The sequence below is a fragment of the Anabas testudineus genome, chromosome 10 (assembly GCF_900324465.2).
Source record: "Anabas testudineus chromosome 10, fAnaTes1.2, whole genome shotgun sequence".
Classification (NCBI taxonomy): domain Eukaryota; kingdom Metazoa; phylum Chordata; class Actinopteri; order Anabantiformes; family Anabantidae; genus Anabas; species Anabas testudineus.
The window spans coordinates 15,868,911-15,895,049 of NC_046619.1; the positions used below are offsets into that span (position 1 = coordinate 15,868,911).

The 26,139-nt window shown below is 42.2% G+C and overlaps 1 protein-coding gene across 4 annotated transcripts in view; it reads left to right on the plus strand.

The window, feature by feature from the left end:
- Positions 1 to 26,139, plus strand: part of pcdh19 (protocadherin 19) — a 54,552-nt gene that overhangs the window by 4,645 nt on the left and 23,768 nt on the right. The window contains exons 2-3 of one of the 4 annotated variants that reach the window (XM_026358118.1): positions 2,160 to 2,505; positions 25,882 to 25,940. In XM_026358118.1, coding sequence (XP_026213903.1) covers positions 2,160 to 2,505; positions 25,882 to 25,940 — 405 coding nt within the window. The remainder of the gene's footprint in view (positions 1 to 2,159; positions 2,506 to 25,881; positions 25,941 to 26,139) is intronic. The other 3 variants (XM_026358120.1, XM_026358119.1, XM_026358121.1) reach the window with 3 other exon arrangements.

Consider the following 26,139-nt stretch of genomic DNA (forward strand, 5'->3'; position numbering starts at 1 on the left):
TGTTGCTGGACAATTAACGCCCCACTGGTTCAATAGCAGTCCCAGACATTTATTATTTAACGTTCACCGTGACTGATTGGCTGTTATCAGCTCTAATCTGCTGTGATTATGGACAGTCCTCCAGGATCATTTAGATTGACCTCGTTTTTCTTTTGATCCAAGGAGTACTATAACAACTGCAACTATAAGAACATGTAATGTTACACTTTTAATTCTCCTTAAATCACATCCTATTCATGAACTATTTAGACAGTTTCCTGGAAAGGAGCAGATTATTATTTTTCAGTTTTGTTCATCAATCTCAACATCAGAGCTCACTTTGATTTCCCTGTGCCACATTACAACTATAAATTTACATATAGATTGGATTTGAGAATTTAACCTGAAGCTATAATCATATTTTGCTCCAAACAAGTTAAGTTAGTTCATTTTATAAAAGCAAAATTATGAAATAAATATTCTAAAACCCTCTGATTTCTTTTTCTCAGTATAGATTAGAAATAGTTTTTGTTGCTCTTGTAATGTTGGGTTAAAATAATCACTGGCTTGAAGTGCTTTGCTTGGATATTGAAATTAATTCTTGTTGTCTTTTTAGTAGCTTTGAGGAAAATCCTGTCACAAAGCATAAATACTCCAGTTTCAAGTGTGACCCAGCCTCTTGATTGTTAACAGAGAGAACTCACTTGTCCTCTCAGCAAATACTTAAACGAGACTAAATGTGTTTTTATTCAAGCCTGGTTTGAAAAAACGAAACTTAACTGTGAACCAGTGTGACGATATACAGGCGTAATCACAGCTACCATGCAATATTATATTTGTAATGCCAGTTACCTGTTTCATTCAGAGAGGAATTAGTGATAGACAGCAATTACAACAAATTCAAAATCCCAACCTGCTCTCATACTTCACTTTCCTAGTGAGAGCCACTCTCCCTGCTGGGTGCTTTAATCAGCACTGATGTGTTCTGCTTCTCAGTCGTCACCTCAAATATGAGGAGCAGTTATCTCCAATTTATTGCTTGTCCTCTGTCAGTCGGTCTGACTCTGAAGATTTCCCCTCCCAGATTTCAATTTGGGCACAGAGAAGCGAGACAACATGTTAAAATGATAAATCAAAATCAAAAGAGATGGAGTATTTTCTACCCTTGCAGCTGCCCATTTTCTTTCCTCCGAATCAAGGGGGAACAGAATGGGGGCGGGTGCTGTTTTCAAGATGCAATCTAAAAGAAAAATGAAAAAGACAAACTACAATGGTGCTTCTTAGCCAGTGTGATTTTTAGAAGCGGGAGAGGATTAGAGCTGCTTTTTAGTGAGGCACAGAGGCCAGTGGAGGCTGGCATAGGAGAGACATTGCAGACGAGACGAGAACAGGAACAGAGGCACTCCAGATATTGTAATTTTATGGGTAACTATAGTTTTAGTTGTGGGCTGTAATGTGAAATAAACCACATGCTCTGTGCTGTAAGGTTAAAAATGGGCTCCTTCAGCGTTTGATGGCAATGCAGATGCTAAAAATCATCACAAATTATATGGAATATGTCTAATGTAGTTTGTAGTCATCACTGTAGCAAACAGCATCTGTTCTCTGGAAAACTGCAAGGCTGTGCAAAGAATGGATATTTCCCCCAGTCTGAAGATGCTTTGATAAAACATGGCTCTGTTGCTCATTTACTCTTATTAAAGTCAAAATACTCAGTTCAAGTTTGCAGCAGCCACTGAGAGCAGCTAAATGAATTTGAATCTGCAGTTCTCCTGCACTATTTTTTGCTAGTGGGCCTGCTTGATAATGAAAGAAAAAAATGGAATTAGTGTGTGGTGTGTGTGTGCTTTGAATATAATTGCATATACCGGTAGTGCTGCTCAGTACCAGTGTGTTCTTTTGCCTTGCTTCTGTGGTTTTGGCATGTTTGCATAAGTCTGCGTGTTTGTGACATGTCAATTGTTGAGCATGCAAATGCAAACAAACAAGGGATGACAGCTCCATTGTAAGCCAGGAGTGGGGAGTCACTTAAGTGTGCTGTCCCACCCCTGGACACGGGCAATGAGCCTTTGTCTGGCACCCACGGTCGAGCAGCGCCCTGGCTGGCATGGCGGGCCGTCTTTTTGACCGTGTGGACAAGGGAGGGGAAGGCAGAACACTGCTTTATTGAGTCTGTTCAGTTTCTTCTACTTGCGCAGGGTGGCGGAGTACTCATATGGCAACCAGAAGAAGTCCAGCAAGAAGAAGAAGCTGAGCAAGAACGACATCCGCCTGGTTCCACGAGACGTGGAGGAGACAGACAAGATGAATGTGGTGAGTTGCTCATCTCTCACCTCTTCGCTCAACTACTTCGACTACCACCAGCAGAGCCTGCCGCTGGGCTGCAGGCGCTCCGAGAGCACCTTCCTCAACGTGGAAAACCAGAACTCACGAAATGCAGCTCCAAACCATGGCTATCAGCATCCGTTCACTGGGCAGGGCCACCAGCAGCCAGACCTCATCATCAACGGCATGCCGCTGCCAGAGGTGAGATAAAATCCACTGTGCTCTGTCCTCAAATCCTTGACTGGGGTGCTTTGGGTAGAAGAAAAGGGGAGGTTTGGTTTTCAAATCAATTCAATCGATTCCCAGAAAGTAAGTAGTCATCTTTGTTTGATTTCCTTTTTCATTAATTATTCACAAATCTCACTGATCGTGCTGAATTTGTACGTTGAGAAGTAGAGATGCTATACACTACCTTTCAACACATCTCAAGGTCTAGTGATATTTAGTATTCCATCATACTTCAGATTATAGTGTCACTGAAATGTCTCCTACTGATGGAAAGCCGAGGTATTTGAAATGGCACATGTGACATTATGTCAGTCGATGTGAGTGGAGCCCTTCGAGGGATTTCAAGGTGCCGAGATATTGAAGCTGACCTGTGACTGAAAGCGCTTTGCCAAGCAGAATTTGGAGGCCTGACAAAGTGGATTATTTGGCCTCTCTTACTCCACTTGTTTTCTTTTTTTATTAGTGTGTGCTGAGCTATTACAAAAAGAACAGGAGTTTGAGCACCTGCCAGTTGTATTGACCCAGCTAATCAGCTCCACCACATGTCATTTCAGGCGCTATCTGAAAGAATAATCATTGCTTAAATGCTTTATCTGTGTGTTAACAATTTGGCTGCAGTGTTGCTGCATAGCTGCTCTGCACAGCCAGACACTGAATTTCCCTGACATACCACGCATGGCTTCAGCAGAGCAGTGAAGGTCTGACTTGAAAGACTATTCAAGCTGACAGAGTGTATGCAGACCAGCTGATCTTTAGTTTATAGATTTTTGTATGTATGAACTGGTCTATTGGATTCTTTGGGCAACTTCCCCCCCTCCTCTCCGTTCATGACCCACTTCTTCTTGATCCCATGGGAGAAAGGGACATTTATGTTTGTGTGTGTGTGTATGTAAGGGAGCGAGAGGAGGGAAATGTGCATCAGTGTGTGTGTGTGTTTTATAGGAATGTGTGTCATGTTCACTCCTGTAGACAGCAGCAAATAAGCTCCAGCTCCACACACACATATACCCACACTTGTAATTGATGACTCCAATCTCAGTTTGACATTCAGCCAGCAGAAGGTGGGGGTATAGGGTTGGGAGCAGGGGTCTTAAAACAAGAAACACAAGATGGATATTGATGTATTGACTGGATGATCCAGAGAGATCCAGGCACCAATGGATCCGGAGGGGTCAATGAGACCTACTTACAGGCATGCTGATTTACTGAGCCTGCCTGAGCTGGTTCTGACAGAGTGTGTGTGTGAATAAAACAGATGGAAGGAATGAGAAATGATGTAGGGGGGTTGTCCTGTGGTGTTATCTGGTCAGCGGAGGCAGACGTAGGGGATTCAGCAGGTACATGCAGTGACCCGTATGCTGTGATTGTATTTGCTAGTAGGTAGTGCTATGCAGGTCACCACCAACCTTTCCTCAGCCAGAAAATGTGGTTCTGGCTTCAGGAGAAAAATCAGCTACCTTTTGCAAAAAAAAAAAAAAAAAAAAAAGCTTGAGCAGCATCCTGTCTCTGTGGTTTAACCATCCAATAAAAGCACATTTGCCGCAGGATTAGTGGAGCCTTTATTTGTTTCAGCTAATGAAAAAGTGGAGAGGGAGGAAAAAAAAAAAAAAAAAAACAGCGCCAAAGATTGATTTTGATGATTTCACATGCAAAGCTCGGAGTTGTCTTGATAGAGCGATAAGGAGGCAAGAAGTGAGCGACGGTGAATGGGTCTTAGTGCCAGGTGTCTGCGCCCTGACTACGTTTTCTCATTTTCTTAGAGGCAGTTGATGGACTTGATAGAGGCTGGGGACTGCTTAGCATGCAGCTTCCATCACTCTCCGCCTTGCACATGATGTTGACAAACATCTCTTTGACCCAGCCTTTGCATATTTTCCCTGGACTAAGAAAAGAAAGAGTGTATGTGTGTGTGTTTGTGTGGGTGGGTGTGTGTGTGTGTGTGTGTGTGCGTGAATGACTAAGGAAAAGAAATAGCGGTAGTGAGATCGCACGTGACTCTCCAGCAGAGTAACCCCAGCATTACAACGGTTGTGCACTGACACCGCGTTCTTTCCTCCTCATTGTGACATTTGCCAGAGACGGCGGCTCTACAGTATGTTCAAATGTTGCTCTTAAATAAAAAATGTTTTAGTATAATTACAATACCATTTATAGCACAAACAAACAGCAGTGAAATGACTGATAATTGCTTTGTTACAATGAACAAGCTTGGGCTTGAAACCACTTGACTCCACAAGTCCTCAACCCCTCTCCCATTGACTGGCTAGGACACACGAGTGGCTGCACTGTTGTGATTACTGAGGCTGCTTTGTCCCAAAAAATTGTTTTCATCCTGAGGGCAACCTCATAATTATCTATGATTCATTTATCCCCGACGGAAGAGCTTTTTGTTTTTACACCGGGGCACAATGACGTCTCAGTGTTTGTTTATTTTTTCAAACATGGAGTTTAAAATTATCATAGCCATCTGAATGTGGATTGGAGGTCAGATTTGGTTTTCTAATGGAGGGAAAGAGGATATGATGCCTATTTGTAATTCATGTATTTGATCGATGCAAAGTTCTCCTCCATTGTTAGTTTATGTGGGGCAGTGAGCATCCTGCTTATGTCAGAGCAGCTGGAGTTGAGCTTTTCCTGCTTTACACGTAGCCCATTGGCACACACACACAAACACACACTGCAGACCAAGATAACAGTGACAGGTCTCCCCAAAGGCCTCATACCTGCTATTGCATTGTGTATATTGTATTCTCCCTTGTGAGAATGAGTAGCACTATATACCTCCCTGAACATCGCTGTCCATTGTTTGGAGAAGCATCAGCTGTGAGATGTTTGTTAGACCTGCCTGTGGTAGCACTAATATGAACGCTCACAGGAGAATAGAGCTGTCTTCTATGGCTTAATTATAGTGAATCACTTGGTGGGGGAGACAATTATACAGTAAAGGAATGGCCTTTGGCTAGAATGTGTTTTTGAATTTGTAATGTGTGCTAAGGCTTCTCACACCTGTGATTTCAGATAATGAGCGCAGCATGAAAATAAGTTATCTTACTTTATCGATTACCCTTATTCAGGTACGGACATAGCAGATTTGTCTTTTACACAGTCGATAAATGAATCAGAAAGGGGTAATAAATGAATTACAAAAAACTGTGTGGTGTTAAATGTCCTGCATGCAGTGCACAGTGCACTTCATAAGTTTTAGTTTATAGAGAATCAATGCAATCATTCTCTTTCTTAAGGATACTGCAACAACACGGGGTCTCAGCAATACTGTATTGTGGTGCATGCCACAGTGTCAGTTTCAGTTTCTGACAAAAGAGAAATAGACGTACAGTTTCTTTTTGGTCAACCAGCTCCTTCATTCAGTTAATCAAAAAGCAGCATTAATGAGAAAATAGAAATTGGAAAATAAAGCTGTCAGGGCATCTCAGTGCGCCGCTTTTGCTGTTTTCTCCTGTTAGTAAGGGAGATGTGTTGATATTGATGTAGGAGAGACAACAGGGAGTGGTTCCAGCGAGGCTGCGCGTCCCTCGCTATCACTTCACATCAGGACAATATGCATGGGAGCATTCAGACGTGTCATATTGAGCATGCAAAGTAGATGTCACGCTGTCAGCGCATACTACACATCTGTTGAAAGTGCCAATCACCCCCCCCCCCCCCCGTACACACATACATACTCATGAATACCTACACACACACATAATTCTTATTGAGCGACACATTTATTTGAAATATGGGCTGTGACATTATCATTTACATCATTATGACCAACATCATAAATGAGAAGCATAATCCAACATTTTTGATAATCAAACATTGTGATATTGCATTTAAAGCACTTTATTTAATGTTGTTTTGCTGTTGTCATGAATCCCTGGTGTTTGAGATATGGTTAGCAATAAATGCTGCTAATATGATTCGATATGATATGATGTGTTTAGTGTAGCGCTGTGGTGCTAATGAAAAATGTACATATTTACTGCAGTTCCTGTTTTGTCTCTTTTTATAGAATATTTTTTTTCAACATTTTTAACTTTTAAATTTCCAGTAAGAAATGTATTAATACTCTCAAGGTCTTTTTCACTCTAGAGGATGGTGAAGAGTTAGCGTGGGAATTCTAGATGTATTTTCAGCTTATTGTTACAGACTGTATCTGAAAGAATCATTTAGCTTTGGTCTGTTTGTTGACTTGAACAAGCTGTGATTGGCAGAAAGCATCAACTATTGGTTGAATGTGTAATTAGGAGGACAACATGAGAAGCAGAGAAGCAGAAAGTGGAAGTAAAACTCTGTCACTTGTCTCATCTCGGCTCTCATGTTGTTGCTGAATGCAACAAATTACTGTAAGTGAAGACTGTCTGATGCTACTTTCTGAAAACGTCCATTCCCTGTTATTCATTTTCCCCTGACAGCTTTGTATTCACTGTTTTCAATGGCACTCTGAAGAGAAGTGATAGAGGTGAATGAGTGTGGCATATTTAGCAAAACTAAAGGATAAATGTCCCCAGTCTTGATCTGCGTGTTTAAAACTGAGTGAACATTGGAATTATGGGAAAGTCATGAAAAGATAAACAGGCTTTCAGAGAGGTCAAAACCAGTCCCCATTAAAAAATATTACCCCATTACTGTGGGAAATAAACAACAACAGATTTAAAGATATGCTGATATTTTGCAGCAAGGGAAGAGATATGTAACTGATCCTGAAGAAGTCAGTCGTTAATATATATTTTTGATGTCTTGGAAGATTGGGAGGTGTATGTATCACGCTTTAAAGTCTCCACCTTTCAAAGGATCTTAGAATGAGTCGTTTCATCTCCAAAAGCTTCAAATGTGCGCTGATTGAGTGGCAGTTGAACCTGTTAATTATTTAGAGAGGTTATTTGTAAGGCAGAGACTTCAGAAATGCTCTGCTTTTCAAGTGTCAGTGTTTGTAAGGTGAAATAAAGCCTTGTCTGTCAGAAATAAATTAACAGGGTGACAGTGATGTACTCAGTGTGCCGTTATTACATTCCTCAGCTGGCTCCTCCCATCGTGTTTAACACACAGAACTGTTGAAGCTGTGGGGTGATTTAGTGACATTACTCAACAAGATGGTTTTCACTTCATGCACAACCAGCGCTAGTTTTACACTCGGTTGGGTTTTTATAGCCTTGACCCCAACCCGCAACACCCCATCACTGCACGTCATTCTCAATGTTGCAGAGGTACAGCGAATTGACATAACAACCCCAGGCAGCCAGTTGCAAGCATCCAGGCCCGCCGGGTTGCCACCCACTCGTCGGGATCAGAGCACCCAGCCAAAAGAGCTTAAGAGTCAAAACACATGAGTGACGGCGCCTGATGTACACATGTCTCAGTATGTGTCCTTAACCACATGTGACTGGTACGGTGCATTCGGAGGGAGTAATATTGTAGAGAAATGGCAAGGCCCAGTAAAACGAGAAGCAGCAGAGAGGGGGAGAAGAGGCGAGAGAGATCTATTTATAGAATGCCAATGATTTTCCTCAACCTGTATTGCCTCTGCCTGAAACATGGTATTTTTCTCTGTAAAATGTGCTGTTGGGATGAGGAACAGATTTTATTGCACAAACTACACAAGCCTCTATGGAATTTCCTTAAAATCTTGAATGTCTAAGAAAAAAATCATAGAGTGGTTGAACATCTTGAGAGCTTCAGAAAACATTTTAACGAGACTTTATGCATCTTTGGGCAGACACGAGCCCACAATTACACCCAAACAAAAAAGCTAAATCATATGGTGCTAATCTACTTAATCACTTATTCATCGTCTGAGGTAATTTTACTCAGGAAACTAAATTACTTTAAAAACAAAGGGAAAGAATTCACTTTTTTGAAGCTAAAAATAGTCAGGTAGTGGCATTAGTAGTGTGTGTGAAAGCGTTGCTAATGGTCACACACCTAAATGCAAAAACTAGGTATAACTGCATTTGGCCTATAGGTTGATGGGGCCACCCATAAATGAGAGAAGGCTAAATGGAGTGAAGGAAATGGACATAGTGATGATGTTTATCGCTGGGGAAGGCAACATCATTACGCACCTTGTTAAGCCTTGCAAGCAATCCTGCGTGGACGTAATTACCTAGTTAAATGAGTTTCCTGTGGCGTTGTTTTTTCATTTCTCAAATTGAACTCTCTGACACAAATATGCCTCATTGTGTTTTCTTTTATGGAAATCCTGTTGGGGGAAACGTTGAGGAAGACATTTTGAAGCAATCATATACTGCCTTTCACACATTTTCATGCAAAGTCCCTTAGTCAGGCTCCTGCAGTGTTTAGTGTACTGCAAAACAAAGGTGGAGTTTTAATAAAAAACTTGTAAAACAAAACAAGTGTGAGGGAAAACTTATGACAAGGGAAGGCTCTGGGTGAATTATAGAAATAACCCCATCTCTCATTAATGCAGATTTTGCAGCCCATGGTGGAAAATGCCTCTAGTCACATTAATATAGGATAGAAAAGGTCAGCCTACATATTTAAAAAAAACACAAATGATAAGACTTGTTATGGCCAGGAGTGAAATCTATGTGCAGTGGAAGCTCACAACACTATTTGCTCTGTCGTGTCCAGCGTATGTCAAGAGAAATGTACCCACCTACGACCCTCTGGCTCAGGAATATTGAAACAGGCGCAGTTGTACGCTATGGACCTGATTTACTTAAGGTTTGTATGTACAAAAACACATGCAAACTGGATATCACACAAAAAAAAACTGTTACTTGGGTGAAGAGGAGGCATAGGAGAAATAAAAGAATATATTTTAATAATAATATATTTGACAGAATGATGGAAGAAAGGAGTTCTGGCATGATCTCTGCGTGACCTCATGTTTGGGTCATACCATCATACTGTAGCTGTTGGTGCTGTGGTCACCCAAAGTAGGTTTTCACATTTGTTTGTCTCAAGTCCTGAATCCCTTGTTGTGGAGAATGGGCCATTACCTACATTTTCCACATACTCAGGACGCACTGCATGTGCCCAGATGGGGCTTTTATGTGGTTGCTGGATTCCTGAGAGTTTAAGAAGCGACTGACTCTTCACATGTGCAACTTGTCCCCCCCCCTGCAAACACTAAGGATGTGTACAGGAATTGTAAGCACACACATTCTTCGACTATGCAGCTCATTGGTGACTCCAATGTTGTCATAACCAATGTTGTGGCCAAAAACCCTGAGTTGGTACATGATTCATTCATTCTGAGAAACAGTGGTCTTTTTTTCCAACTGCTTTTTTTTTTTTTTTTCAACAGTGAAACACACAAAGACCTCATTCAAACACAGCCACCTTCACGATGTCTGCATTTGTTTTTCTTAGATGAACACTCTTCAACGAAACATACAGTTCTCACTCTTCAAGAGTGCATAGGCATTTTTTGAGTAAATCAGGCCTCGTGTATTGACATGTGCAAGAAAGCACTCATTTAAAATGTGTTGAAAAAATAACATGGGGCTCCATCTGAAAAAAAGGTGTAATTACCTAGTAATGGCCTTAATGATCTGAATGCACTGAAAAACAGTTTAATGTATTAATTAAAACGTATAGATATTCGACTTTTTTTGTCCTTGTGTCTTAGTTGAACCCCGGGTTACTAGACTTGTTGCTGTATTGTTACGAGCGTTCCCAGGGCTTTTTGCCTGAGTGCTGATGCTGTGCTTTTTGAGTGACAGGGAAATGGGGGAGGGATTCTGTGAAACATAACAATACTCGCTGTGAACAAAAACTTTTCCAAGCAGCCTGCACTGACACCCGGGAAGAATGACCTTTCCAAGTGTCCTGTTTTTTGCCTAAAACAAAGAGGGAGCAGAAGGATGTTAGTTAGCATTTCCCCCATCAGATTAAATGTCAACTTCTGCATGCATAATTGTAGAGGGGAAAGGAGGAAGACTTGAAGTGAACCAATTTGCTGGTGGATGGATGAATCGTGAGTTTGGTTACTCACTGCATTGCAGATATAGTTACTGCACTTTCAGTGGCATCTGCTCGCACTTTAACATTTTAATTTTACCACCTTGATATGTTTGTTAGCATTGCACCTGGCTTTACAATAATTATAATACTGAGTGAAACTTAATTCTGCTGGAAACAATAGAATTATCCCTTTGTTGCACGTACCTTTTTAAAGTAAAGAGGAGAAGAATTTATAGAAGGCAGAGCAAACAAAAGGGAGCAACCGGCATTGTATTAAACACAAATGCTGCATTATACCTTTGTTTTGCTTGTTCCAGCCGCGGAGCAGCCTTTCCTGTCCCTTCCCTCTTTTCATTTCAGCAAATTCATACGACGCTTTTGTTTCTAAGACGTAGACCTGGATTTGCATAAGGGAACGTACGTATGGGAAGTTTGATGAGCACGGAGGCTGTTGGCGGCCGAGCAACTATAGCAGCAATATCGGCCGCCTCGGAGGCATGCAGCAGTACGGCTAGAGGAGCAGCAGGGTAGCGTAATTGTGCATTGTTCATCCACAGAACAGAGGCAGAGCATGTAATGAGCTGTAGCATTTTCACCCAGCCAGCCTAATGGGCTATGACCAAGTGTAGGCCTCTCAGAGCCCTCACGTTCCCTTTGCCCTGTGTGGCCAGTGTCTTGGGCCTCTTTTCTTTTCTCCCATTCTCCCCTTTTTTCTCTGCTCGATCAGCGTCAACCATTCCTTCACCCCTGTTATCCCCTCCTTTATCTCCACTACCCGACCTATTGTCCTCCTGTCTGAGGAGATGGTGGGACCCCTAATGTGTTCAGTGTGTGGCTCCTTTTCTCATTCATGATGTCTGTAAAGCTCTAAAGCAGTCAGTCTGATTCAGGCTGACGTAAATCAGAATAGCTCACTGATGGAGCTCCGTGTGCAGTGTGATTACATTAAAAACCCAAACACAGCATACAAATAAAAGTTCAAGAGGAGAATTTGCTGATGTTAGGTGTAGGGGATTTGTTGTTAGAAGTCGGCTCATTTTTCTATCAAAGGCTGTTTTGCATTTTGATTATCTGGTTTTCCTGAAAGCAATTCAGGTGGGCCTGTTTCACTCAGGTTTGTTTTCCTGGGATTAGGGCTTTTGAGAGGGGACCCAGGGATAATATGCACACCCATATCTGGTTTCCAAGGAGGCGGGAAACCATTTCTTTGCTTGAGTGATACCAGGTCAAGTTGGAAAGATAAGAATGTGTGCCAGGGAATAGATTAGATATCTACTCTGGGCTGAGCGCAGAGGATGAAAACACTACTAATGATAATAGTTATGATTGCCTTTCAAGCAAATTGATAACGACTTCACCCGCCTCTTTGTGCTCTTTTATGGCATCCGAAAACAACATTCAGGGTGCAGTCAGTGTCTGGCTGTGGAGCACAATGGGACATCAGTTTTGACTTTCCCCTCACGTTCACCGTTTGACATACCACAGCTCAGGCAGCCAAGTTAATGAATAAATAGCACTTGGCCTCTGTCAGACTGCTCCAAGTGCAGTGCTTTCTCCAGTAACCTCCTTAGTTCAAGATTACTTTCCTGTACCTGTTCTCGATTTGAGAGCTGTTCTCAGTTCAGTTGTAGGGGGAGCTACTGAGGAGGCCGTGTATCTATACTTGTGAAGAGAAAGATTGGTTCTAGTCTTTGTGTTTTAATAATGCGTTGACAACTCCGTTACAGAGCACAGCAGGATCCGAGTTCCCTTTATGTAGTTCATGACTGTAACATCAAAGTAAGCTGTAAAGACCTTTAATGTGTCAACATGTACAGTATAGTGCATGCACACACACACACACACACACACACACACACACACACACACACACACACACACACACACACACACACACACACAGGAGCATGAACATACTGTTTACTTAAAATACTTCTTTAGAAGCTTTTCTCTGAACCATCAAAGGCGAGTTGGATGAAAATTTAGCTCTGTGCTTGTGTTTAGCTTAGCGCAAATACTAACAGCAAGAGGGAAACGGGTATAAAAGGCTTCTGAAACTTCTAAATTGTTCCCCTGAAATGAACATAGTTTGTTTTAGATTGTGAATGGAAACTCTAATATTATTGTAATAATACTTGAATTATGATTATTCATCTTCATTTTGTATCTTCTACACGACGATTGATACAATTCAGTATTAAGTTTTTGTGGCAAGAAGCAATTATTGATGTTCATTGTTTGCATGACCTTGAGTGCTTAGAAAGGCACATAAATAAAATGTATAATTTATTATTATTATTATAATGATTCAAGATGTGAGTGAAGTTCTGTGATGCTCATTTCACATTTCCCCTTGCTTCCAGTCTTGTGCTAAAATAAGATAAGCTTCTCGTGCCTACAGTTTCGTATTTGACATACAGTCATGAGGGTGATGTAGTTTGCTAAAAAAAAGATAATCCAGTCTTAGCTTTGTTTTTCTTAGCTTTTGGTTTTCATTATAAGGCCAAAATATTGTCCGCACTAAATGTTAATTTGTGACTGTCCCTTTTTGTTTGTGTGCGATAGGAGAGCAATCAAAATGCCAAGAGTAATGGGGGAGGACAGTAATGGGAGTGGTGTTCTGACTTTTCATTTGTTCGCTACCCAGTAATGATTATTTTAGCCTCTAAGCCCCAGATTTGGCCTTGTTTTGCTGTGGGAAGCGGCATCAGCGGGGACAGAGCAGCCTTGCCCTGGCTGAGAAGCTTGTCTGGGGCTAAGCTGGTTTGGCAATGAGACTCAGGTACACAGCGTGGACGACATGTTGAGTGTAGGGACAGGAGGTCAGTGGTGAAGTAATAGAGGAGAGAGAGGCACAATAGTCCGTTTGGGTTGGTATGGGTTATGTTTTGCTACTGTGTTATCTACATTTGTTTGCCTGGTGGCTGAGTGAGAACATTTTCTATTTATAGACCTCCATCATTTGCCTTGTTAGTAGCACTGGTAACAAGCCATTCGCCAGCTTGCATGAGCAACTGCAGAAAGCTGACTTTTGGTTTAATTTGGAGGACTAGCTATAATCCAGACTAAGTCCCTTAAAGCTGAAGCCCTCCTCCCTCCTCCCACCACTGTTGGATTACGGGAGTGTCTTTAAAAGGATAAGGACCCGCTTATCACTGCTTCCCTCAACACTTGTTCTGGACTTCAGATGTGGGGGAGGAGCAGTTCATCGTCACCCAATGTGGCCAGTGTGGATATGAGTCATAGAGATTAGGCATATGACGGCTGAGATCAATGATAATCACAATTTACAGTTTTTAAACCCCCACAGTCACAAAGGCATATGGGTCCTAGCATATGCCTCTACTCCCACCCCACTGAATATCATCAGTAATTTGAATCTAACTAAATAACGCAGCTAAATCAGATGTCCAACGGCACAATGACTGCGGTGCTTGCAGCTTTTAAATCACTTTCTGTAATACAACAGAACAGATCCAGCATTTTTTTGTGGAAAGATATGGATTCGAGACCACTGGAATATCAGAAACCATCTGAGCATATATCAGAAATAAATTAGTCAAAGCCACAATGAAGGGAATGTACAATTTTGATTTTTATATATATATATATATATATATATATATATATATATATATATATAATAATAAAAGGCCACATTTGGTTAGTGACTAATTCCACATTTCCTTTTTTCACAAACTAATAATAGTATTTTCAGTACCTTGTCTTCCCCATGTCCCAGTGTTTTTCTAATATTCACCATTAAAGCATCACACTGATTGCTTTGCATGTTTCTTCCCCATTTATTTGTTTAATTAAAGGAATACTTCACCATTTTAGAGTCTTGTCCTTGCCGTGAAGTTGCCAAGCAACCAGCAGAGACTCTAGGAAGTCGCTGCTCCTTGCCAACAAATAGGCTGGTACTTAGTCCGGTAATCTTTGAACAGAACCAAGTTGGCTTTTTCTCCCTGTTTCAAGTCTTTATGCTAAGCTAAACTAACAATCTTCTGGCTCAGACATGAAGTGATTTCAGTCTTCTCATCTAACTCTCGGCAAGATTGTGAACGTGTACGTCCCAAAGTGTCGAACTATTCCTCTTGGCAGTAGCACGCCTTCCTTTATTTGTAATAAATGAGCTAAAACGTGCAGAACTGTTAAGAAGCTATAGCACCACTTAGGTGAATCCAGCAAACAAAGACAGGAGTTGTACAAGATTATATCCTGCCAGTTTACGGCTGTTTGTATCACTCCTTCTAATGAAGTGTTGTTAGGAGTTGGGGAGAAGGGGGGACATCAGTGTTGCAACAGGGAATAGGGACCAGTCTAGCGCACATAAGCATATGTGTTGTTTGGGATGCTATATTTGAGTGTGAGACTGTTACTTATCTCATCGGGGTGTGATGGTGGAGAGGTGAGGGAGCCAAGCAAATTCCTGGTGGATCCAGGCTGCGAAGCCTGAACTCTCAGCTTAGGAGCAGTCTGGGAGTTACAGAGAGAGTCAAGCCACATGGGGGAGTGTAGAAATAGAAGTACCTCAGTGTGAGTACTTGTTTACCTCAGTGTCAAGATTTTTGACTCACCTCATTAACCTGTGCACTTGGGTGGAGCAACACATGTCTTACTCTCAGTCTCTCTCTCTCTCTCTCTCTCTCTCTCTCTCTCTCTTCTCTCACACATGCACACGATTAATAATGATAACTAAGAGTAGGCATAAACACATTAAAATCGAGCTAATGAACAGATGCAACAACAGGGTGACGAGGCAGCTATCACACCTCAAAGGCAGTGAATCGATTTCAGCTACCAGTTCACAGATACACCCTGTAGCACTTTCCTCAAATCTAATCATGGATCCATTTAAACTATGTTAGCTGGGAGTCTACTTGCCATTAAAATGGGTTTTCAATTTCTATTATTTTAAGAGCGTTGGTTAAAAAAGAAGTAAGTGCAGAGGTAAAGTAAGAACCACATGCCTTCCATATCTGAAAGACAGAAGAGAAGTGTAGTCTCCATATTCATCCGAGCTATCCCCACCTCTTGTCGCTCCCCGATCTTCCCATTACCCATGCAGTCTGCATCCTCTCCAAATTGTTTTGCGTGACCTTTGCTACAGTAGCTCTAATTATTACCATCATACTGGCCCTGTAAGGCACACAGCTAATTATACTGGATTTATCTGAAGGGACATTGGTGCCATTCTTCATAGACATGGCTTGGTTACGATCAGTGCGGGTGATCTAAACCCAGAATAAGGTTAATTTGGGTAATACTGTAATAGTAATTAGAGTCACCATAATTACAAGCATAGTTGTAATAACAATGAAGACTAGGCTATTAGTAACAGGGATCCAAATTAACTTGCAACATGTATGTAGTACCTAACTTAAAAACAGCTTTGAACAGAACAAGGGCGAGAAGTGCCGTGCAATATGCATAATGACGTTATTTACATTTAGTCATTTGACGGACGCTTTTATCCAAAGTGACTTACGAGGTACAAGGGTAGACAGGGTACTTGTAAAGAGGTAGCCCACAGCTAGGATTCGTACCCCAGTCTTTCCTGGATGAAAGCCAGTGATCTTACCACTACACTATCCAGCCGGACTGTTGCTGCTTCTTTCCCAGTTCTCTGAATCGATGTTTGACAGTGGTAGTTGAAAGATGTGTTTTCAAAGGCATTGTGGGATTACCTGTTAATGTAGGTACCAGGACCTCTAGTCATTGCATCTCATAAAGAGTTGTTACTAGAGGAAGCAATATTTTTCAAAGCTGGAACATGAATGAAGAGGGGCAGTTGGAGCTGTCTTTTGGCTGGCGGGCAACTCATGTAATGAGCCTAAGAGGGTTCCAATTATTCCACTTGCGATCAAAAAGGAGTAGGAGATTACTTCTCTTGCTTCTTTTTTCTTTGACATTTTACACAGTAACATCTTTTGATAGGGGCTGGGGGAGAGAGGAAAAAACGATTGCTAGTGAGCGCCCGATAGTCTTGAACAGACTCCAGTCCTTTCTGTCTAGCAGAGACAAAGCAATGCTTTTGCAGCTCACACATTTTTTTTTTTCCCTTTTACTTTTTTGGATGCGTTTGTAATAAAACTACTTTTCCCAGTGCATGGTACATTAGCTTTCTCTCAGATTATGTCACCTGCACAAGACAGAAAGGAAGCTTTCATATGACCGCAGGCTTTGGCTACAGCAGACTTAATGGCTGATCGCTGCCATATTTTTCCACAGAGCTATTGTAAATTGCGAGGAGGCATGTTGGGCACTCGTTCACTCACTGCAGTTGTTTTCCTCCTCTGCTTTAAAAGTGTAAGCTATGTTCCAGGAAATACAAAGGGGAGTTGAATTGCTCGATTGTGGACATATTTTTTCCTTCTCCTTTTCATTTGTTAAAATTACGGATTACAAATAAAAGCACATTACATGACAAGGGGTAAGCAAAAGGATTTCTCCAGTATGGGATATCAGACTGTATCAGCCGGAGAGGAAAAAAAATTATGGAAAAACAAAAGACAAATAATATTATGTACTACTGTGCCGAGACAAAGAGAACTCATCCAATCTGCATCAGCACAGATAAACATCCACCCCTAAGATATGTTCTCGCTAGATAACAGCTTAGCGTGTGCTTGCAACGCTGACACACAAACACAGAGCAGAGCTTTGATAAGCTCTGAAAATTACTACATGTTGTTTATGGTGGCAGAGCAAAAGGATTTGAGGTCTTCATTTCAAGAAATCAAGCTGTGGAAAGGTGGATGCAGGGCCTTAAGATGCATATCAAGCGGATAGATTTGACTCCGTAATAAAGACATAATGAGGGGTGAAACAAGATGTGAGCTTGAGTGTTTATGTGCGTGTACAGTATGTGTGTGTGTGTGTGTGTGTGTGTGTGCCTGAGGTCTGGGAATACAGTCCTTGCCTTCCCCTGTGGATCCACTGCAGGGGTAGGAGAGCTCCACCGTCTGTTGCTGTTTTCCATGACCCCACATATCCCCCCACAGTGAAAAACGATGTTTTCCCCCAAAGACGGCCCTAATACAAATTAAATTAAATGAAGTCAGTGTGGCTAATCCATGTGTGTTTCAGCTGCCGAAATACCCCCCACTTTCTCCCCTCCCCTCCCTCACGAAAGAGTGGGTCAAGCCCGCTGCATCTGGCCCCCTCTCCACTGGCCCTGCTCTCAAGCTGCTAGGCTCCCAGTCCCTGATGGAGACAACAGCAGGCCCCGCTCTGACTTTCTGCCCCACTGCAACTGTGTGTGTGTGTGTGTGTGTGTGTGTGTGTGTGTGTGTGTGTGTGTGTGTGTGTGTGTGTGTGTCTGGCTTACAGGTTTCACACATTTATTGTTTTTGCTTTAGCTTAAATGTAAAAAAATAGAGAATTCACGTGTTCACATCTCTGACCGAACAGCATAGTAATGAAACACAAACAGATTGTTGTGATGTTGTTTTATTCTGCCTCCGTCCTGATGGCAGCCAGTCACAGTCCTGTTAACAAGCTGGATTTACAGATGCCGTGGTGATGTGCAAGCAGTTAATACGCTGTCAATCCCACTGCTGAAAGCGGCCTAGAAAGACCATCCTAAATATTAGCACCAGATGTGCTTCATGTTGAAGGACCAGCAAACAGGATCAAAACGCTAACTAGGCTTTAGGATCTCTGATGGTAGTAGCTTTGTTGTGACGCTAACTATAAAATCTCGCATGCCCATCTGTTTAATAAAAAGGCCCTTTCTGTGATACGCACTCTGGCATCAAGCCTGATCACCCACCCCTGATTTGTGCACCAGCTCTGATTTGTGAGACAAAGTGCATCGTCTGAGTTTTAGCAGCTGGTCTACACAGATATTGTGTTGAGGGGGTTGTGGGTCAGGAGGGCGGGTGGGTTTTTGATGAGCTGGAGTCTGGAGTACATGTTTGTACGTGTGTGTGGCAATAGTATATGCACGTGTGTGTGTGTTGCGGATCTGAGCACCTGCACACATGCCCTTTTGAAAGCTCCATCACCTCTCCATCCAGCCAACACACAGTGTAAACATGGTTTGTTTGAGCGAGTTGCCTGGGGTAGTTGGATTAATGAGCACTGATGAAGTTCCACTTGTATCCTGGGTGCTGCCTCCCTATTTGCTGGAGTGGCTGTGATGTGGTAGTGTGTCTGGAGGCGGTGACTCATTCCCTTTACCCAGTGTCAGATTAAGGCATGTCAATAAACAGACCCACTCAATCCATCTCCGAGTGACTGCATCCGCTCACAGAGCCTCCCAGTCTGTAATGAGCTGCTGCAAATCTCCATCCAACTAAAATGTCTGGAAAGATGCCTTGTCACAGTGAGCGAGAGAAAAAGCAAGAGGGAGGGAGATGGAGAGGGAGACAGAGCGACTACAGCAGCATCGATGTGGCTGACAGCCACCTTTAAGCTGCTAAGAGAAAATGTACCACGCCGTGCTCCGCTGTGTTGTAGAGTGCAAGTCGATCGGCTCTCCTCACACATTTATACATCTCTAATTTGTGTCGTCCTCATGTGCATTGAGTTAATCAAAAATTAATTCTAAGTTTACTGATTTCAAAAGCAACTCGAAGTAACGCTGTTTATTGAGTCACTGCTCTCATGTAAGCGTTTATGGGGTATGTGTTTACATAATCTGCAGTGTTTCTGAATGTTTATTTTTAAGGCCCTGCCCAGGGGAGGTGGGAGAAACCTTTGGGAATTCCTTGTGCACTAATTTAGCGTGCCCCCGTTTCCCCCCTCAACACTTTGGCTAATATAGGGCACAAACAAGAGGGAAAATGCTATCTAGTAATTCTCTTAAAAAAATTAAGTGACTGCAGTAAACATATGTTTGTAATGCTTATTCCCAGAGGCCCCGGAAAGTACAAACTCTACCTGGATTAAGTGTTATCCTCAACATTTCCGAGTCTGTTAAAAAAAAAAACTCTACCTACCTCTTTCATGTGGCACCATACACACATTAACGGATTTTGGGATGAGAGGAGTGTGAAAACTTTCAGTCTGACATCCAAATTAAAGAAAATCCCTCAAGACTTGCCTAAAGGGGAAGTTCCCGCTATTTGATTTTGATTGGGCTCCACGGGCTTTGAGAAAAGTAAGCCGATTTCTTTAAGGAAACAGTGTAGATAGTCGAGCCTTTTTCCTCCCTCCCCCTTTTTATTATGTAAAACCATGAATTGTAATCTCATAGAGATACTCAGGTTTTTTTTTCTCACTTGCAAATAGAAGTCTGAAGACACATGGAGACCTGAACGCTCAACAGATGTTGAATGTAATCCTATCCAGCCTTATGTGTCTGGTGACACATTAGAACCCTATGCCTACCAAATGGACACTATACCTCTATTGGAACAGCTTAAAGGTAGCAGGCTTCGCTCAAACAAAAACACAGACCCTGAAAGCCACACGGCCACCAACAGTTCGAAACATGTTGGGCCAGAGCAGCCATCCCCCGGTAAGACAACAGCTCTAACTTAAGCCTCTTTAGCGTCAGTCGACTCCGCTGGAATGCAGACGTCTGCAGAGGGGGCCTATTATTTAAAATCTTTTCATCATGCTGAAAGGGAGGGAAATAGCTTTGACGTTGAGAAGCGCATGAATAATGAATGTCGTTTCTATCAATGTATGTATAATTAATCACATCTCTACTAACTGGACTTCTTTGGAGCCTGTAGGCCTGAGTGACATGGAGACTTGTCTGGACTATTGTCTCTGTTGAGAATAAAAGACAACCGCATGATCTGCAGTTTCCTATGTAGGGGTGATGCACAGGTGGAGCAAGCAAAAGTTCCACTACTTTGGCCATTTTCCTCGTTTTATGAGAGCGCGGGTGATTGTTTTGGTTAGAATGGGCAAGTGTTTGTTCAATTTCACACGGGAAGGCAAGACAAATGAGGAGGAAAAGCAAGTGTGGGTGTTTGCGTATCTGTTTCATTGTGTATAGAGAAGCTGTTCTTAGGTTTGCTCAAACAATACCCAACACGTAACACATGAGAACAAGGATACAAGGAAGAACAAGGAAGTGACCTCGTGGTAGCGCTTGGTTCAGTTTATTTTTCTGTCGAGTCACAAAGGGCTGCAGAAATGCACAAACTACAGTGGCGCAAGGAAGCTTTTAAAAACCTTCTCTCCACAGAAACATTCACTTTCATAACATGATTGATTCCCAAATGGGCTGCGGGGTTTGGGGTGAATTGATGGGTGATGAAGTGAAATGATGCAGAGAATGTGGCAGGTTATTTGTCACACATGTAGCCTTCTGTCACAATTGATTGTGTATAATTTGAGTTTGCAGGGGAGCCAGTTGATATTAAATGGTAACAACTCTCTGTATTCATCATGGCAGGCCCCCTTTAGCAGGCAGAAATAGAAAATGTAATCTCATCCACAACCATGACTGTGCCTCAGGCACTCTTTCACCCTTTTTACTGCTGATCCTCCCTTAGGGGCCCTGCCCTCTCTACAGGAAGAGGGAAATCTATAATCTAGCAGATGGCAGAGAATCTATGGGAAATTCTATAATCGGGAAGAAGGTGGTGATGATGGTCGACGAGGTGGAGGGCAGAGGGTTGTGGCAGCTCAAGGGCCAAAGAGCATTTCTTCCTTCTCACATAGTAAACAAAATATAAAGCCACTTTGAGCAGATGCTTTGGTGGCCTGTGTCTTCATCAGGGGTGTCATAGTGACTGAACCTGAGCTGCTTTGAGGTGCTGCTGGGTTCAGACCCAGAGGCGAGGTGGTAGGGCGCCAGTACAGGCTTGCAATTCAGGGATTGTTGGAGAGCAGCGCTTTTGTGGGGAAGTAGAAAGAGAGTCGGTGTGTGCAGGAATGCGAACGTGCAAGAGGCTCAAAGTGAAGCATTTCTTTTCATAGTCATATTGTGTAGGATGAGAAAGTCACCTGCTGACACTCACACATGCACTCTCCTGCATGCTCACTGCAAATTTAAATGAGGGGAATAAATGTATTTGTGACCAGCCAATTTCAGACGTGGACCATCCTTTATCCAGAGGAATTTTTACTCTAATTTTCTCTTGTTTTACTTGTTATTCTTCTATTAATTTAATCATAACCAAACATCGCTGGATAATGAAGCCTCTCTTATAGCAGTTGGCTTGCGCCGTAAACCCCTTGGATCTCTTTCTCCTCATCCTTTCCTTTAGCAATAGGATATCAATAACAAGGCACATTATGTGGAACATTTCCTTCCGGGACAGAGGGGAGTCCATGAGTGAGCTGCAGCAACAATAAACAAAGACTATTGCACAGCCTCAACTGCTCAAACACAGAAAGAAGCAGCCGAATTTGATCTGACAGTTTAATTGATTCTGTCTAGTCTGTTCTGTATGTTTTTAACTGTGCATTATGGTGTGGTAGTAAGAGCATTTGGTGTCCACAACCAGCATGGAAGGATGTTTTTAGTCATTGAAATTGATGACATCAGGAGTTGCACCCATAATAGAAATATAATTAAACACATGCATATGTTTTTAGACACTCTTTCACCTCATATTTATGTAACTTTCATTTTAATAGTGCTCTAAATCAATTATTCTGATTATCAAGTAAGATTTAATATTGTAATTTACCAAGTGGAGATTATTCCAAATATGCAGCCTGGGAAAAATTGCATTTCAAATCATAGTATCCTGGTTTCAGTCTTTTTATAAACCACTATATATGGAAAAGAAAACAGTCCCTAAATAAAATTTCTGAGTGCGAACACGTTGCTGATAGCATCATCTTAAGCATCCTGTTTTTTCCTAAAATAGTGCGTTATTAGTGCACGGTGCTGCTTCTGTCCATATTCTTCTAGCTTGCTTCCTTGTTAAAATGATATACTGCGCTGTATCAGCCTTGATAATGCAAACAGTAGGGCAGCTGTGTGACTTTTTTTTCCCCCCTCTCTCTTTCTCTCCTATCTGTGTGACATCTGCTGAACTTGCCGGGTGTTTACTGGTATAACAACTGGTGTCTTCACTCCCCCACCCCTCCTCTTTTCTCTGGTGCTCCCAATGCCCCCACACAATGAATACACTTGCATCCAGACTACAGAACCAATTGTCACGCTGGGAGGAAGGCAAATCAAATCTTGCAGCAGCAACTAGGCGAGGAGATTGCTTTTCCTCTCAGCAGCGGAGAATCGGGCCATCGTCCTTGTGCCTCAGGTTTTACTGGAGAGGAAGAAGCAAAGGGTGAAAAGGGGAAAGTTACTAGGCTGCAGGAGATGGACTGCAAGTCTACCGCAGGTCGAGTCACACCCCTTTTCTTCCATCTTCACTCACTGGCTTGCCACTTTACACTTCCCTCCCCACTCATCCTGACACTACTTATCAGTCACCCACTGACACCAGGGGTTACATTCCTCGCTCCTATCTTCCAGATGAAACGGAACAATAATTATGGGGATAGAGTGGCTCCGGCCGGCAAACTGGGGCCGCTCGGATCACAACAACACATTGTCCAACCTGATTAAGTAGCCATTTGTGGCGTCCTCGCTGTAGTTAAGCAGTTCTCATCCTCTTGCCTGAAATTTGACCTCCCGGCATGATATATTGACATGTCCTCAGGTTTGAGGTCGGTCAGAAATGTGGGTGCGGACATTACATTTCTTTACAGGAAACCCACGCATCCAGTTCTTTTCCAGAATAGGAGCTCTTGAGTGACTCATCTATGCCCAAGGTTATGCCCTCACATGTTGGTTGTTTGTTTCTTTCCTCTGACAATTTGATAAATAGGTGGTGTGGTTTCCACTGAATCGTTGGACTGATGAGAAGCTGCTGTGTAGAAAAGCAGCTAGATTGGGACTTTGTGGTGTAAAAAAAAAAATGGTTGAATGATATAAAGAATATCCAGGTTGCATTCACTACACACTTAAAGGTTCTCGATGTAAAATCCCTGAGACATAATTTCATTATAGGAAGTACAGTTCCATTTCAGTAGTGGAACAGCTTGAGAGCAGGGGCATGCCGCCTTCCCCTCCAGGCCGTGCTCACACAGAACCTGCCATCCAAACCAATTACAGGCTGCAGCTAGAGTGACATTCACAAGAAATTTTCTATCTTGTCTTTTAAATGAAGTTTTCCCCTTGTTACTCATGCCTTGCATTTTCATTAGTCTCTCAGTGGATGCGCAGCAACTGTAGAAGATGAGGCGGTTTAATTTGTGTTCACCGGGACCAAAGTGGAGCACAGGTGTAACACAAAACATATGCATTGATAGTAAGGCACAGAAACATCACTAGAAACATTTATTGATCTATAAATTATTTAAAGGAAAGATATTAGCCTCCAATAAAGCAGGACACATGTATGCGATAAATGCTAATTAATTTATAACTTAATGAAATAACGTGTTAATCTTTAATTAATGATTAATCTAAGTTGCAGTATTTTGCCACTGCTGTTACCTTTGATGTTTAATGAAGTCTAGTTTAACATGAACAAAAGGAGTCAGGGGTAATACAAGAGAACAAACATGGTGTGCTCCAAATTAGTAATATGGTAATTAAATTTTCTTTTTATGAATGATCTCTTCTATAGTAATAAGTTCAAGTTTAATTAGGGGTTAATGGTTAAAAAAAAAGGCAGAGTGTTGCTAACCTTCATCACAAACACATCATAATTTAGGAAACCCCAGTCAGAGGCCTGGCCTTTCATAGCTGCCTATAATTATACAGTTTCCCTACAAATATAATGTAGAATAAAGTGGGGGAGACGGCAAACAGCAGTTGTCTCATGGCGACTAAAGGAAGTCTTATGCTTTTGAGGATATTGAAATATAACTATACCTGCACATCTATACATAGAAGCTCCTTCAATTTTACAGCAACTAAGGAGACAAAAGCGGTGTCAGCATCAGTCAAATAATAAGGCTGCACAGCGTATAGAATGTCTTTGAAGCCATGAGAAAATGGCATCAATACTAAGATACTAAACAAACAAGGACATACATTTGGTAGCATTAACAAGCTCTTACATTTTTCATAGACTCCAAACAGGTCATGGGAGCTATTTGCCAGAGGTAAACACCACACATTTCCTGCTGTGATCTGCCAGCATCACTTTTATTCATTTATGTATTTATTTCAAAAGAGATCCAAGAAGACTGAGACTAATATTTGACATTTCCCCTGCTCTACCCGTCCTTACGGCTCTGACTCCAAAGCATTGTGGCTTCACTTCCACTTCTCCGTGCAGAGAAAAGTTTCAAATGTTCATCCCCATTAGTCTCATAAGGAGAGTGTGCGCACAGTTGCACACAGTGTTTTAATCCAGGACTGTTTGGTCACTGTGTATGACAGCTGTGCAGGGCCACTGCTACCTCAACAGCAGGCCTGTGTCAAATGTGTAGCTCACTTGATAATCAGCGACTGTGCTTGAGTGTCTGCATTAACCTTTCTTATCATAAGGGTGAGTTTTTTTCAACAGGGCTTTGATATCGGTACTGTAGACTTCCCTCGGAAGTCAACCATTGACTCAGCTTTTATCAGGATACAGTATCTGCTCCGTGGAATTTAAAGTGAAGGTTCTGCTTTCTTTCTGCATCTTATCAAACTTTGCCGAAAGGGTCGTATCCTGGCTTTTCGGAGGACTGCGAAAAGTCCTTTGAGAGGCTTTGATACCCTTTGGCCCTCTGACATCTTACCTAGTGTGAGTAGATGCAGGCAGAGGGGAGGGGGGCTACCTGCTTAGTGTACACTGACTCTTCTGTCCATGTGCTCTCATGTCAGACATTCTCCTTGCTAAATAAATGTTGAAAAAATGAACACAGGATGCCTTTGAACTGCGTTCTCTAATGTGGGTCAGAGATCTATCGTATGCATATTCTGAAAACCGATTCATCTGCAATTGCGGAGTTAAGATTCCCCTGGAACACTCTTAATTTCATCTACTTCCCTCTGCAGTTATTTATTTAATATTTCCACATTAATGTCTTCTCAAACATGGTAAAAGTGAAGAGTTCAGAGGAAGGAAAAAAGGGGAAACTTTTCCTCTCCCTCTGTCTGCATGATAGCCTGTCCTCCCTAATGACTACATTTTAAAGACAGTGGGCTGACTGGCAGTGGAGGGAGGGAGCAAGGGATCGAGAGCAGGGAGGGTGAAAAGGAGAAGAGAGGCTGTGCTCACTGCAGCACTCTCCTCAGCTCTCAACTCCCAGTCAGCCTCTCTGTGTGTGTGCTTTGAAAGAGAATAGGATTCAGCCCTTTGAAAGTCGAGGCTGCTCACCAGGGCCTTTGTGTAAAATAACATTTCTACTGAAAGCCAATTACTGGTAACATTATTTTGGTTGCTTCCATTATTAAAAGTACCTCTCTGTGTTGCCCCCCCATCATCCCTCAACCACAACCCCCACCCCACCCACTCACCCCCCCCTCCTGCCCCCTGCATCGTTCTGTTACAGACGGAGAATTATTCCATTGACTCCAGTTACGTGAACAGCAGAGCCCACCTCATTAAAAGGTATGTCTTGATTAAGAATTCCTACCAGCACCTCGTTACCATTGTTATCTGTAATTGTTTTATCTAATGAGTGCACAGCTAACGTTGCAGTAGTTTTCATGTGTTCCTACATGTTTTTCATTCAGTGTAATTGCAACGGGAGGATAAGATTTAGGGATAAATTGCTCTACTCCATAATGGGTTCAGGAAATGCTCGTTG